Source organism: Vicugna pacos, chromosome 10, assembly GCF_048564905.1.
Source record: "Vicugna pacos chromosome 10, VicPac4, whole genome shotgun sequence".
Taxonomy (NCBI): domain Eukaryota; kingdom Metazoa; phylum Chordata; class Mammalia; order Artiodactyla; family Camelidae; genus Vicugna; species Vicugna pacos.
Window position 1 is genome coordinate 28,483,121 of NC_132996.1, and position 16,093 is coordinate 28,499,213.

General features: G+C 49.4%; 2 protein-coding genes across 2 annotated transcripts; one reads left to right on the forward strand and one right to left on the reverse strand.

The window, feature by feature from the left end:
• The first annotated feature begins 403 nt into the window (after window positions 1–403).
• Window positions 404–4,691, forward strand: ART1 (ADP-ribosyltransferase 1). The gene is made up of 4 exons (XM_031680943.2): window positions 404–521; window positions 789–1,566; window positions 2,629–2,670; window positions 4,373–4,691. Exons 1-4 carry the CDS (start codon window positions 459–461, stop codon window positions 4,468–4,470), a joined length of 981 nt encoding a protein of 326 aa, XP_031536803.2. The 5' UTR covers window positions 404–458; the 3' UTR covers window positions 4,471–4,691.
• Window positions 4,692–5,298: 607 nt separating this feature from the next.
• CHRNA10 (cholinergic receptor nicotinic alpha 10 subunit) lies at window positions 5,299–10,371 on the reverse strand. Its single transcript, XM_072969291.1, has 5 exons — window positions 10,283–10,371; window positions 8,841–8,986; window positions 8,274–8,428; window positions 6,948–7,480; window positions 5,299–6,261 (listed from the first exon to the last, which is right to left on the reverse strand). The coding sequence occupies exons 1-5, from the start codon at window positions 10,362–10,364 to the stop codon at window positions 5,804–5,806; spliced, it is 1,374 nt and encodes a 457-aa protein (XP_072825392.1). The 5' UTR covers window positions 10,365–10,371; the 3' UTR covers window positions 5,299–5,803.
• Window positions 10,372–16,093: the final 5,722 nt, after the last annotated feature.

Here is a 16,093-nt window from a genome sequence, read left to right on the forward strand (position 1 = left end):
GGCAGTCAAGATCCTTCAGGACTGGCCCCAGGCTTTCCAACATTCCCACACTGCAAGCTCTGCCACACTAGACAAAACATCTTACACTCTACATCCTAAGAGTTCCTACCTCCAATACCTTTGCTCTTCCTGCCGCCCCAAACTCCTTTCCCACCCCCAAACTTCAGTCTTTTCTCTCCCACCTCCACTGATGGAAGCCATTATTATTCTCCTATTCATCCTGCAAGATTCTATTCACATGTCACCTCCTCTAGGAAGTCTCCCATGTTCCTTCTGGCAAGAAGGGTCCTCTCTCTCTTCTGAGCCTCCGTTTCAATGCTGTGACTCTGTGCCAAACACTGGGAGTGGCACAGACTAGGTGACAATTCATGTTTATTAAATTGTGCAGATTCCCATTTTCCAGATGATGAAACTGAGACCCAAAGAGAGACAGTAACTTGCTCAGGGTCACCTCCAACATGCAGATCCCTGCCATGATGTCTCTGCTGCTTGTATCCATGGGCCTCCTGGAAGCACTTCAGGTATGGTCATCCTCCACTGTCCCCATCCTCCAGCTGTTGGTTTTGGATCTCTGCCTGTTGCTTCCCTTGGGGATTGCTCAGCCCAAGAGGACAGCCCCAGACCCTGGTCTTGGGGAATTTATAGCTAGTAGTTCCTAGTCCCCTTCCTCTCCAGGTGTGTTCAGGGCCCTTGCTCACTCTCGGCTCAGTGGAGGAGAAAGCTGGAAAACAGCGCTCCCGTTCTCCTGGGGCCCACCCTCTCTGTCCTTGCTGTACCCCCTCCCTCAGGCCCAGATCCACCCCATCACACGACGAGATCTCTTCTCTCGAGAAATGCCCCTGGACATGGCCCTGGCCTCCTTTGACGACCAGTATGCTGGCTGTGCCGCAGCCATGATGGCTGCTCTCCCGGACCTCAACCGCACGGAGTTCCAGGCCAACAGAGTGTACGCTGATGGCTGGGTGCAGGCAAGCAGCCAGTGGCAGGAGCGCCAGGCCTGGGGGCCAGAGTGGGGCCTCAGCCCTACCCATCTGCCCCCGCCCCCTGGCTTCCGTGATGAGCACGGGGTGGCCCTCCTGGCTTACACAGCCAACAGCCCCCTGCACAAGGAGTTCAACGCAGCCGTGCGAGAGGCTGGCCGCTCCCGGGCCCACTACCTCCACCACTTTTCCTTCAAGACACTCCACTTCCTGCTGACTGAGGCCCTGCAGCTGCTGGGCAGGGGCCAGCGTTCTCCCCAGTGCCGCCAGGTGTTCCGAGGGGTGCATGGCCTGCGCTTCCGGCCAGCAGGGCCCGGGGCCACCGTCAGGCTGGGGGGCTTTGCCTCCGCGTCCCTGCAGAATGTTGCAGCCCAGCAGTTTGGCGAGGACACCTTCTTTGGCATCTGGACCTGCCTCGGGGCCCCTATAAAGGGCTACTCCTTCTTCCCTGGGGAGGAGGAGGTGCTGATCCCTCCCTTCGAGACCTTCCAGGTGATCAATGCCAGCAGACCAGCCCAGGGCCCTGCTCGCATCTACCTCAGGGCTCTGGGCAAGCGCAGCACGTACAACTGTGAGTACATCAAAGGTGAGCGGACATGAGCAGGTGAGCGGACGTGAGCAGGCCAACAGCTGTGCAGGAGGTGGGCTTCCCCGTCCTGTTTTCAGAGGGCACATACACAGATATTTAAAGGAAACCAACAATCCAGAGGACCCAGTCCTGTTCCCCAGCCCCTCCACCACTTCCTTCCAAGGGGAGACATAACCTTCCGAGGTAGTACACTTGCCTCCTGACCCTGGAGGTGTCTAAGCCAGAGCTGGCCACTTGTCTGCTGGGAGGCTAGGGTTTCCTGACCAAGGCAGGTGTCTCTGGTCATTTGTGGGCTGAACAGACTTAGGTTTTTCTCCCGGCTGGAAGCGGTTGCTGGAAATGAGTAAGCACCCCAACCTCAGTTTCCGAGAGGAATGTGTTTATTGGACTGAACAGAAATCCTGAGGTGTGGTGTGTGCAGAGTGGGGATGGGGAGACAGCAGTCAGGTACGACACCACTAAGTTCTAGTTCGGACTGCGGCAGCTTTCACATGCTTTCCTGAACATACCCCCAGGACCCAACAGAGGAGGAATCATGAGGATGGGCCCAGGTCCTTAATCTCTGAAGGGGCTGTGGGCTGCTGGTCCTGGCTGAGGGATGCCCAGGGACATGTGAGACCCAGTTTTCATAGTGAGAGGTGGGCTGTCAGCTGGAACCATGGACCAAGTGGGAGAAGGCGGCTTCAGTTCCCATCTTGGACAGCATCACAAACATGCATGAGTTGATGGAAGGTGAGGGAGACACGCAAAGAATCTCCCTTTCTCTGCTGGGACAAGGCATGGGAGAAGTGGGTGTGGCAGGGAGGCAAGGTTACGGGGCAAGGGAGCAGGAGCGCCCAGACGACTCTGGCTCTGAGGGCTAGCACCCTTCTGGCCGTGCTGCTCATGGTTCAAGTCAAACCCAGGCAAGAGAGGTCTTACTATAAGGAAGCAGAATTAGGGGGAAATGCACCAGCTTTTCCTAGGGCAAGTGAGGGATGGACAACGGGGCTCTGGGGCCCCTTTTGGTCCTGAGAGCTACTGAGCCCTTCTTGATTCTTTACCATTTATTCCTTACAGAGAAGCAATGCAAGTCTGGGCCCTGCAGGCTGGGTAACTCAGGTAAGAGCTGCAAGCGTCTATGGGGCTCTGTTTGGGGATGGCCAGGCTGTCCTGGGATTGGACCCTTCTCCTGAATGGATATCCCCATTTAAAGGAAAACAACACCCTTTTAATCAAAAAAAGTAAACTCTTTTTTTGAGGGGGAGGGTAATTAAGTTATTTATTTACTTATTCATATATTTTTCTAATGGAAGTACTGGGGATTGCTAAGCATGCACTCTACCACTGAGCTATACCCTCCCCCCAAAAAGTAAACTCTCTTAAGCAGACACCTCTGGGGGATGCTAACCTCTCCCAGAGGATATACGTGTGTGTATGGAGCAGTGATTGGCGAGATGACACACCTGCCCCCCAGCCCAGGGCTGTCCTCTCCTTCACAGCAGGCCACGGATCAGCCCCAGAGAGCTCCAGGCTACACTGAGGTGATGGAGGGAAGCGCTGCTCCCACTAAGTCCTCCGTGGGCTTCTCCTCCTTCAGCTGCAGAACCCTCTGTCTGTTATTGCCCTCAGGGCTCCCTCAGACCACCTCCCAAAGTTAGGGTCAGGCCTTGGGTGCTGGAGACCTCGGTTCTAGCCCAGGCTCTGCCCTGACTCTCTCTGTGACCCGTTATTCCTGCTCTAGGTCTCAGTTTCCTTATCTGTACAGTAAGCATATTGAACGAAATGATCCCCTTTGGCTGTGACTCTTCTCTTCTCTTGAAAAGCTGCTATGCCAGGGCCTGCCTGGGCCACCACTTCTCTAGATGGGAACAGGCTTTCCCAGGGGAACCTACTGGAACAGGCCATTCCCAGGGAAGAAACCACAGCCGCCTCTCCCTCCCCCTTGGGTCCCACCTTCCTCCCTCAGGGTTTGGGGAAGAGCGGCAGGAAGGAGCCCAGCCTCTATTTTGTTTCCACCCTTCTCCATGACGTAGTACCCCTCAGAGTTCCAGGCGCGTGAATCCTCACCACAATCCAATGTACCGGTGCTGTCATTACCCCTGTTCTACAGATGAGAGTGAAGGCACAGAGAGGTGAAGCAACCAGCCCCATACACAGAGCTAGCAAAAGGTGGGGTCCAGACAGTCTGGTCCTAGAGCCAAACTCTGAGCCACCACACCAGGCTGGCCCCTGCCTTCCCAGATGCTGCCTCATTTTATACTTACTGCACAGTAATCGATAGAAAGGATGTGGGACAGAGAATACTATCCTCATTATATAGTAAAGAGAGAGCCAGAAACAGAAGTGACTTGCTCCAGTGACTGAGTTAGTGGCAGAGTCAACACTAGAAGCCAGGTCTCCAGCCTCCAACCCAGCTTCTTTGAGTTCTGATAATGCAATTTCAAGCACTGGGTTAAGTTTAGGATTCTCACCCCTCTGCCCCTGGTCTACCAGCACCTCTCCTACCAGTCTGGGCAGGGGAGAAAAGCTCAGCATCTCCAGATCCCGCTCAGACAGCTACCACACATCATTCCACCCCACAGTGTCTCAGCTGTGTCAACAGCAGGCAGAGGACAGACCTAATGGCCTCTGGAAGGAGACCTGGGGCTCTCCTTGGTCTTTTCATCTCAGTCCACCTTCCTCCCTAAATCCTTCCTCTTCCTCTCTCCCATCACGCTCTGTGTATCAATCTTTCCAGTGCATTCTGCTTGTTTCTCTTCATCTCATCTCTCTGTGTACCTCACCTTGCTCCTAAATCTCTCTGCCTCTGTTTTCCCTGCAGCCATGGGTCAGGGCCCCCTTTCTGCAGTTTGGTCCCTTCTACTGCTGCTTTGGTTCCTTGCGGGGGGAGCCTCTCCAGAGACTTCAGGCCTCCTCTGATCCATCAGCCACTGAACATCTCCACCTGCTGCCTCTCCCCACCGTGAGGATGTTGGCCACGTATGTGCTTTAAGTGTGACCAAGATTCATGGTAACTCTATCTGCAGGAAACTCTGGGACTTTCTCTGGCAGCTGGCAGGCCTGCTGATGGGAAAAGGAGAATGTGGGGACTGAGCCTCACCCAGGGCTCTAGGAGTAAGATGCCGAATAGAGGTGGGGGCACTGCAGGACAGGTAACCACTCACTTAGAGATAAAAGATTAAACTAGTGTGGAGGGGTGTGATTGGGCAGGAAAGTACTTGGCCATGGCATTTGCTGATGTTACTCAAATGCCTCCGGTGTGCACCTGGACATGTCCTATTCGATCCTCCAGGAAGCCTTCTTCTCTGGTCTCTCCACCCTGCTGGGTTAGGGGCCTTGCCTCTCTATACCATATGCCTGTCTCCCACATCTGACTATGAGCTACCAGAGGGCAGGGACTGTATCTGAGGCACAGAAGTGGTGCCAGAAAACGTGTGAAAGTCAGAAAGAAACAAATACCTTGTGAATGTGGGGCCCTGAACTACCCCCCTCCACCGTGGGCACTGGCAAGCTCTCTGGATGTCACTGTGAGAATGGGGTGGACTGGCTCTAACTGTAGAAGGCAGGGGGCAGGAGAAGAGCTGAGAGAGCTTTAGCTCCTCTGCTAGAGTCTCAATCGAATCTGTCATTTTCTTGTCAGCAGTGATGTAATTTCTCCTCTGATCCTTGAATCCTAAGGCTCCTAAGAGGCTGGAACCTCAAATTCCGCCACCATAGGCCTGAGGATAAATCAGGACATGGAGGAGGTACAAGGCACACACTTATTTTATTATGAGTTGGGGCTTTGGGGCCAATCCTTGTGTGGCCTCCTGCTCTGGAACTAGACCAGGAATTCTAAATCCCTTCCCTGAGCCCATGGGCAGGGACAGGCAAGACCAAGTGTCTGTAACAGCAGCCACAGAGGAAGGAAGGGAGAAGGCCATTCTGTTTGTCATACCTGCATTCTCTCCACTGAAAGCTCTAACACTCAGCACTGAAGTTCAGTTCTTCCCTCCAGGGCTGCACTTCGATCTTGACCCTTTTTAGAGTTCTCCCACTGTAGGAATCAGGAGAGCTGCAAGCTCTGGCTTTCCCTTAGAGGTTAGGTTACGAAGACAATGAGTACTCCCTCTGATTTGTGAAGTCAGTAGTACTGCAGAGAGACTGTCCCAGGCGCTGAGGCCCAGCGGAGAGAGACTGGGTGGCCCGAGGGCCAACCACCACCTGACTGTTCCATTCCTGTCTGGAGGTGCTGTGGCTGCAGCAGACCAACTCACAGGGCCTGCACCAGCACCAGAAGGCTCATGACCAGGGCCATGGAGAAGAAGATGCCCAGGAAGAAACGGTCCATCACACGGGCCAAACGCTTCCAGTCCTCATGGCGGTGCTGGGCAGCCCGGTGGCTGTGGAAGCTGTTGGCGATGGTGGCTACGTGGTGCAGTAGGGCTTCCTGGCGGCACAGACATCGTGGCTCATGGCAAGGGCCTGCTGGGGGACCAGCCCCTCCATCAGGAGGCTGGGGACTAGGGGGTGACTCAGGTGGTCTAGACTGCCCACAGGGCTCCCCTCGTTCCCTCACGCACAGGCCCCGTGCCAGGTGTCCCAGCAAGAGGGCCCGAGCCCAGGCTGGCACTGGGCGGGCACTGGGACCACAGTAATGCAGGTTCATGATAAGGATGGTGAGCGCTGTGGAGAAGGTGACCATGGTCATGGTGGCCATGTAGTACTTTCCTGCAACAGAGAAAGGGAGCTGTGACCCAAAGCAAGAACTCAGGAGGCTTAAGCTCCCCAGGGGCCTGAGCGTAGGAGGAATGGGCTCACCCCCCATAAGACTCTCGGGAGCCTCCAAGCCCAATGATGGAAGTGGGAAGGAGGTAAGAACCAAGGGCTCCCCATCCCGCATTCCCTCATGGGGTTCTCAGAGGCTACCTGCTCCCTAACTGCTGGGAGCTGGATTCACCCACAATCCTTGAAAGGCATGCTCTTAAATAGAACCGGCAAGACCTGAGGCAAATTACATAGAATTTTCCTCAAACGTCTGTGGTGATGCTTTGATGAGCTAATAAACGTCAAATGTTTAGGAGAGTGCCTGACACTCAACACGTTCTGCATGTTATAAGGATACCGAGAGAAGTCTATCTTCCTCGATCAAGTCTTTGAGAAAAGATGGATTCCTTCCTCCGCCCCTACGGGTGAGGAGAGGGGTGGTCTCCTGGAAGGAGCCTACTCCTTCTTTCTCAATCTCAGAACGAGGCACGCTCACAGGACCCGCAACGGGGGCCTCTCCGCTGACCCAGGACCGGTCCGGCTCCCGTCCCTGCACCTGCAGAGACCCGCGCGGGTCAGCCCTGGGGTTGGGGTTGGGGGGACGTCCTCCCCCGGCCCCTCCCCCATCTCCCTGCGCCCTCTGGGCTTACCTATGAGGGGCACGCTCTCGGCTGGCGGCATGCTCTCGGCCAGGAGCAGCTGGAAGACGGTGAGCGCCAGCAGCACGGTGACACCGAGCGACACCTTCTCGCCAGAGTCGGCGGGTAGGTGGAAGGCCAGCGGCGCCAGCAGCGAGATGAGCACGCAGGGCAGCAGCAGGTTGCACACGTAGGCCGCGGCGCGGCGGCGCAGCAGCAGCGTGAAGGTCACGTCTGGGTAGGGTTCGGAGCAGCAGCCGTAGGTCAGCACGCGCCGCCGCGCCGGCATACCCAGCACGCGCCACTCCACGTTCTCCACGAAGTCAGCCAGGCTGGCGGCGGCGCCGCGCGGCCGCACGTCCAGCTGGTGTCCGCCGTGCGTCCACGAGCCGAACGTCAGGCCGCAGCGCTGTGCGTCAAACGGGAAGGCCGATACGTCCACGCGGCACGAGCTGCGCGTGATGGCCGGCGCGTCCCAGCGCACGGCGCCGTCGTGCCGCAGGACCACGTTGGTGCTGGCCGAGGTCTGCGCCTGCGCGTCTGCCCTGCAGAGATGGGGTGGGGCTCCCTGAGGCCGTGGTCTCGGAGCAGGTCTCACCTGCGTGGAGGCAAGGGCTGACCCCTGGAGGGGCGGGGGTGGCACAGAGGGCTGAGGGAGCGTTGGAAAGGGCCCTCTGTGCATTTGGAGGCCTAGAAGGGCCAGCGCCTCAAGGGCCCAGAAGGGACACAGATCTAGCCCCAAAGTTGGCGGCGGCACACATTGACTTTCCTTTAGTGTCATCTGCAAAGCTCTTAGAGGGGCTTCGGGGAAAATATACAGAGCCTTGTGTTGTCTGGGAAACACAGAACTGGCTTAGGCCGCGTAAAGGAGTGCTCTAGAGGGCTAAGCCCTGGAGGAAATCCTAGGCAGGCCGTGGGGAAGCCCTGAGAGACTCAGGCCTGGAAAGGTGGAGTGTCCTGTGAAGAGGCACTTGTACACAGCACCATCCCTGTGAAAGATGCAGAACTGGCCCTGGACCGTACAGAGGGTTCCTAAGGAGACAGTCAGCATGCATTGGCCTGGGACAGCCTAAGGTGGGGGTGCCATCGACAGGCTATGAAGTCCCTCCAGCAGGCCCTTGGCAGGGGCCATGGTGTGTGTGCTGTCAGGAAGCCCTACTGCACCACTGATCACCATTGTCAACACCTTCCTGGCACTTTAGAAGGGTCCTGGGGGAGAGCTTCCAGGGCAGCATAGCAGCCAGGTTCAGTGTGGGAGACGGCAATTGAGTGCATACCCAGAGCCAAGGGCAACTCTAGGGACAGGGAGCCGAGGGGAGGGGCCCAGACAGGCAGTACTTGTTATAGAGTACGATGTCAGGCCGCCACACTAGACTGCTGGGGATTCGGATGGCATCCAGGCCCCCATAGGCATCGGGATCCCATCGCAGGTAGGCATCTGTCCACTCCTGTCGGATCCACAGGTACAGGGTCAGCACCTGGTTACGCTCATCCTAGTTGAGGGCAGGGAGTGCGCACAGATGTGGACACATCTGTGCATACCGTCCCCTGTGCCTGCACACTCACCTGCAGGACTCTGGTCAGCACCCACAAACCAGACTTGCCCACACAGTCCAGTTCCCACCCAGCTTTGCTATGTGACCGTGGCAGGTTCTTGTCTTCTCAGGGCCTCAGTTTCCTCAGCAGTTACATGAGTGATAATCCCTGCCAGGCAGGGATTTAAGTGTGCAAAGTATTGGGCACACTGTGGGTACCCAACAATTAGTATGCAACAGTTGGTAGCTATCATTATTGTTAATATTAACGTTTACAAGAAATAATTATTTGGAGAATAATCCCGGTCTCTCCCCCATGTTGCTTGACACTGTCACCAGCACACTCCACTGTTGTACAACCACGACGCACCATGTCAATGATCTGGGACAACGTCACCTCCAGGGTCACGTTCAGAGCATGGTCTGTATCTGCCACAGGTCTCAGGGCACTTGTGTAGTTGGCAAAGAGGTCTCGGAACAGCTTGTGTGCCAGCCTGCCCTCGGCTCCCATGCACTCTAGGGGATCCAAGAAGAAGGGGTGTCCATCTGAGACCCTAGTCCAAGGGCCTCTGCTCACACTGTGTAATTCCTACAGGTTGAAGCCCTGTAACCTGCTCCATTCTTTCACAGCCATCTGACTGTCCCTGCTCTGTGCCCCTCTAGCTGCAATTCTATTCCTCCCTGGCCTGCCTCCAGCGATGGATGAGGTGAAAGCCGTAGTGTGAATACATATTGTCTTCTGAAACAAGGCTGATGGGTTTCTTCCCCACCCTCCCCTTCCCAAGGCTCTGGATTCTGCCTCCCCAACCACAAATGCTAGAGGGGCCCAAACAGACCAGAAGAGTCCCAGCTCTCACCCAGGCATCAGGAACCCCGTTGCCTTGCTCCCTCCCGTCTCTCCAGCCTGTCTCTGCTTCTCCAGCTGTACTTTAGTTGATTTCTTCAAACCTTCTGACACTATGGCCCCCTCCCTCCTGAAAACACACTCTTCCCTGGGCTTTTGTGACATACCTCATGGTCCTCAGTCCTTGATTTAAGTATTGTTCCCCAGAATCCTGTCCTTGGCCCTCATCTCCTTTCTTCTCCAGCCCAGAATTTTCTCCTGAGCTCCAGACCTGAATGTCCTAAATGTCCTTTGGCACCTTGAACTGTGTAGGTCCAAAATATGAACTCCTTTCCTTCCCCCATGCTCTGAAACCTGCTCCTTGTTCTGTGGTCCCCATCTCATCAAACAGCATCTCCCCCTCCCCTGGTGATCTCAGCTGGAAATCTGGGAATTAGCTTCTGCCCCCTCCGTCTGCCAGCCATCCTGTGCCCAAATCCTGTCAGTCATACTGCTGAGCATCTCTTGAGTGCTTCATGGCCTCTCCAGCTCAGGCCCATCTTCCCTTGAGTGGACCACAGCAGCAGCAGCCTCCTCTCTGCTCCCCTGCCTCAGGCCCACCTCTCTAACCATCTTTCACACTTCTGAGAAATCAAGCTTTGAAACAAGCAAATCTGACTAGACCAGTAGCTGCTGAAACCCATTCAATGACTCCCTAATTGGATAGAGCCCAAACTCAGCCTGGCATTCAAGGAGCTTCATGATCTGCCCCCCTCCCCACCCCTTGGCTTTTTCAGCCCTACCCCTGGGAGCTCCCCACCTCACTGCTCCCACCCCAGCCAGGCAAGCCCCCTCTCACCCTTTTTGGCTCCCCTGGCTCCACACTTGTTGCCAGCACAGAAATAAAGAGCATGTGGAAAGAGATTCAGGGAGGATGGGGATAGCAGCAACGCCCAGAGAGGCCAGGGCTGGTTTACTGAGCTTCATACCTGGAAGGAGTGGGAGCAGGAGCAGAAGGTCCAGGCAGGAGACAGAGAAGCCGAGGCTGAGCTGGTGGCTCCGGGGCCCCATGGCCTTGCCACTGCAAGAGAAAGGGTAAGTCCCTGGGTGTGAGCCTCCCAGCCTGACCTAGGGCAACTTCAGGCCTTGCTGGCAAGGATGGTGTGGACAATCCCTGGAAGTTAAAAGTAAGACTGAGATCTCCGTTGGATCAGACTACTCTCCAGGGAGCCCTGCAGCCCTTCCAGTTACCTGACCCTCTTAGTTGTACCTGCCCTGGGATTTTAGTACTTGGTCCTTGGCATCTGCTGTTCCTCCTTCTCTACTAGTCTTTGCCTCTCCTGGCCTCTGCCCCTGCTCCCCGCCCCCTTTACCTTTCAGCCTCTATTTGCTCCTATCTTTTCCTCTATAATTGTTTCTTGCTCTCTGCCTCCCTGACTCTGCTCTTCCTCTTTCCACCCTCTCTTCCTTTTTCCAACCTCTGTTTCAGGACCCCTGACTTCCTCCCTCCATCCCCTACACCTGACTCTGGGTGAGCCTGGTGCATTCTCAGCAGGACAGGGGCAGGGAACCTACCAGTCCTGAGCCTCCTGAGACACTGGACAGCAGGCCCTGCCCCTTGTCCCTTTTCATTAGCTCAATTTCAGTTGGGACGTCTGTGTCCATGGGAACAGAGCGAGTGAAACTGATACCTCAGATCACGGGGACATGAATTATTCAAATTCTGTAAGGCAGCACCTGGGATCAGCTCAGGCTCAGCTTGATGAGGTTGGAAGGTATGGAGATGCTGGGGTCAGGGTCTTCAGGGGACTGGGGCTTAAGTACGTAAAGGGACAGGGCCTGTGGATGGTAACTGTCCTCCTATCTCTGGCCCCATTGCTGCATTCTTGAGGCCCCCTTCAGACTGTCAGCTCTACCCTCAGTGAAGGACTGATATATCTGTCTAGCCTAAGTGTTTTGTGCCAAGCAAGTTCTCCCCTCCTGGTGGGAATGGTGTCAAGCCTCAGGCTGCTACAGGTGGCCCCACAAAAGAGGAGATGCAGCCCACATCCTTGCCTCTGAGTCCCCACAGCCATCCCAGTCTGAGCCTCTGCATTCTCCTCATGCCCAGCAACATGGGTGGTATTGGGTAGCAGGTAAAACACAAGATTAAGAGTCACTTTCAGCTCTGTCCTATGAGCTGTCTGACCTGGGCAAGATACTGAAACTTTCTGGGTTTCAGTTTTTTCAAACAGGATAATGGGATTAACGGTCCTCACTTAAATAATTGTTGTAAGAATTAAATAAGATAACCTGATAATACAAGTCAAGTACCTAGCACGTTGCTTGATGCACAGAAGACAACAGTATTTGCATGATGGTCCCAGTGAATTAGTCAGGATATCTTCAGGAACACACACAAGACCCAGCCCCTGGCAACTACATTCTATTTTCTGTCTCTATGATTTTGACTAGGTGGTTCACATTTTTTTTTCATGTCTGGCTTATTACTCTTTGCATAATGTCCTGAAGTTTCATCCATGTTGTAGCATGTGTCAGAATTTCCTCCCTGTTTAAGGCTGAATATATTCTATTATATGTATGTGCCACATTTTGCTTATTCATTCTTCTCTTGTTGGGCACTTGGGTTGCTTTCATGTATCAAGTATTGTGAATAATGCTGCTATGAACATGGGTGTACAAGACTCTGCTTTCAGTTCTTTTGGATATATATACCCAGAAATGGAATTGCTGGATCATATGGTAATTCTGTTTTTAACTTTTTAAAGAATTGCCATACTGTTTTCCACAGCGGACATACCTTTTTACATCCCCACCAGCAAAGCACAAGGGTTCCAGTTTCTACATATCCTCATCAACATTTGTTACTCTCTGCTTTACTGATAATGGCCATCCTAATGGGTATGCGGTAGTATCTCATTTGTAGTTTTGATTTGTATTTCCCTAATGATTTGTGATGTTGAGCACCTTTTTATGTGCTTATTGGCCGTTTGTATATTCTCTTTGCAGAAATGTCTATTCAAGTCCTTTGTCCATTTTTAATTGCTGAGTTCTAGGAGTTCCCTTTATATTCTGGACATTAATCCCTTATCAAATAAATAATTTGCAGATATTAATCTCCCATTCTTCTTACTCAGGTTGTAGTGTCTTTTGATGGATAAAATTAAAACTTTTCACGTAGTTCGGTTTGTCTATGTTTTTCTTTTGTTTCCTGTGCCTTTGGTGTCATAGCCTAGAAATCACTGCCAAATCCAATGTGGTGAGGATTTTACCCTATATTTTCTTCTAAGAGTTTTATAATTTTAGGTCTTACATTTAAATCTTTGATCTATTTTGACTTAATTTTTCTATATGGTGTTAATTATCCAACTTTATTTCTTTGCAAATAGATACCTAGTTTTCTCAGAATCATTTAGTGGAAAGACTGTCCTTTCCTCCCACTAAATGGGTTTGGCACCCTTGTCAAAAAGCATTTGACCATATTTGATAATTCCTGGACTCTCTATTCTATTTCTAGTCTATATGCTGTCTTTATGCCAGTATCACAGTTTTGATTACTACAGCTTTGTAGTAAATTTTGAAATCAGGAAGTATAAGTCCTCAAGCTTTTTCCTTTTCCTTTTTCTTTTTTTTTAAAATGAAATTACTGGGGATTGAACCCAGTACCTTGTGTATGCTAAACATGCACTCTACCACTGAGCTACATCCACCCCCTTTTTCTCCCCACCCCCCAAGATTGTTTTGGCTATTCCAGGTCTATGGAGATTCTATGTGAATTTTAGGGTGGACCTATTTCAGAAAAAAAAAAAGCTGAGATTTTGTTAAGAATTGCATTAAATCTGTAGATTGCTTTGGATAGTATGGACAGCTTAATAGTAAGTGCTTCAATTCATGAACATGGCTGTCTTTCAATTTGTGTCTTCTTTCATTTCTTTCAGCAATGTTTTATAGTTTTCAGTGCATATCTTTTGCCTCCTTGGTTAAGTTTATTCTTAAATGTTTTATTCTTTTTGATGTTACTATAAGTGGAATTGTTTTAATTTCCTTTTCGGATTGTTGTTAGTGTATAAAAATGCAACTGATATTGCATGTTGGTTTTGTATCCTGCTACTTTGCTGAATTCATCCCATAGTTCTAACAGTGGGATTTGTTTGTTTGTTTTGGTGGAATCTTTAGTTTTCTACATAAACAATCATATCATTTGCAAACAGAGATACTTTTGCTTTCTAATTTGGATGTCTTTTATTTGTCATTCTTGCCCAGTTGCCCTGGCTAGAACTTCCAGTATTATGTTGATAGAAGTGGTGAAAACAGACTTTTTTTTTCAAGTTGATATTTATCTCTTTTTAAATTTTATGTATTTTACAATATCATATTTTAAAAATTGAAGTATAGTTGGTGTACAATATTATGTTACAAATATACAATATGGTGATTCAATTTTTAAAGATTATACTCCATTTATAGTTATTATAAAATATTAGCTATATTCCCTATGTTGTACAATGCATCCTTGTAGCTTATTTTATACCTCAGTTTGTACCTCTTAATCCTCCACCTCCATCTTGCCCCTCCCTCTCCCCTCTCCCCACTGGTAACCACTAGTTCTTTCTCTACATCTGTGAATCTGTTTCTTTTCAAAAATAGACATTTTTACCTTGTTCTTGATCTTAGAGGAAAAAACTTTCCCATTTTCACATTGAGTAAGATGTTCATTGCTGGTTTTCATATATGGCTTTTATTATGCTGGAGTAGTTTCCTTCTATTCCTAGTTTGTCATCTTTATCATGAAAGGGTGATTTTTTTTTTCAAATGCTTTTTTCCATCAATTGAGATGATCACATGGGTTTTCTTCCTTCATTCTGTTAATGTGGTATAGTATATTTAGTAATTTTTTAATGTATTGAAACATCCTTGTGTTCGAGGAATGGATCCCACTTGGTAATGGTGTGTAATCATTTTAACATGCAGCTGAATTTAGTTTGCAAGTATTTTGTTGGGGATTGTTGGATCAATATTCATAAATGATACTGGTCTGTAGTTTTCTTTTCTCGTAGTGTCTTGGTCTAGCGTTGGAATCAGGATTATGCTGGCCTCATGGAATGAGTTAGGAAGTATTCTCTTCAATTTTTTGGAAAAGCCTGAGAAGGACTGATATTAGTTTTTTTTATTGTTTGTTAGAATTCGACAGTGAAACCATCAAGTCCAGGGCTTTTATTTGTCAGATTTTTTATTAGTGATTCATCAACCTCAGATACTACTACATATTTATTGGAATGGCTAAAATAAAAAATATTAACAATACCAAGTGCTGGAGAGGTTGTGAAGCTACTGTAACCTTCATACATTGATTATGGGAATGCAAAAATGGAACAGCTATACTGGAAAATGGCCTGGCAGTTTCTTGTGATGTTTATACATACATTTACCATATGACCCAGGAATCTAATGCCTAGAGAAGTAACAACTTTTATGATAACACAAAATTCATGCATAAGTATTTATAGCAGCTCTTTTCATAATTGCCAAACCTACAAACAAAATGACCTTCAACAAGTGAATGGATAAACTGTGGTACATCCAGACAATGCAATACTTAGTATTCATCATTAAGAATAAATGAGCTATTAAGCTATGAAGACATGAAGGAACCTCAAATGCATATTAATAAGTGAAAGAAGACAATCTGAAAGAGCTACATACTGTATGATTCCAACTATATGACATTCTGGAAAAGGCAAATCTATGAAGATAGGAAGAAGTTCAGTGGTTGCTAGGAGTTATAGGTGACTGGGGAAGAAGAATCAGCAGAGCAAAAAGAATTCAGAGAATTTTAGTGTAGTGAAAAAAAGGGAATACTTTGTATACCATAATGATGGTTATACATCATTATAGGTTTGTCTAAACCCAGAGAACTGATAATACTAAGCATCAAATGTAATGTCAACTGTGGACTTTGAGTGATGAAGATGTGTCAATGTAGGTTCATCAATTGTAACAAATGTACCACTCTGGGGGGGATGTTGATAGTTGGGGAGGCTATGAATGTATGGGGGCAGGGGTTTATGGGAAATCTGTGCCTTCCATTCAATTTTGTGAACCCAAAAATGCTCTAAAAAATTAATTTTTTTAAAGGAATGAAGTACTGATACACGCTATAACATGGATGAACCCTGAAGTCATTATACTAAGTGAAAGAAGCCAGTAACAAAAGATCACATACTGTATGAGTCCATTTATATTACATTCTATAAAAACAAAACTATAGTGAAGAACAGGTTGCCAGTAGTAATGATTAGTAAGATGGTCTGACTTAAAGAGAAAGGGAGAATTTTGGAGTGACAGAACATTTTGTATCCTGATTGTGGGGTGGTTATACAAATCTATGTATTAAAACTAACATATGCACACCAAAAGTGAATTTTCCTACATAATAACTTTAAAAATAAAATTAAAATAAATTTAGTTTATACATAAGTAATGTAATGCAGTTAACGTACTTGTTGAAGGGGGGAAGACAAGAGTGAGGGGTAGATGGTATAGGGATTGGGTGTGGAGGTAAAAGATGCATTCTTTCTATATCATTTTCTTTAGCAATTATTTAGTGTTTTGGTGGCACAATTATACTTAAAAATAACATTTTGCAGAATGCCTTTAGGGCAAAATAAAGGCTAAATTCAAGAGTGCCTCAAAGCACATGGAAATAACTCACACATGGAACAGACTAAAGAGTTATAGAAAAACTAGTATCTTTACCTGAAAAAAAAAGTTGTAATATTTATTATAACATATTTAGTGTG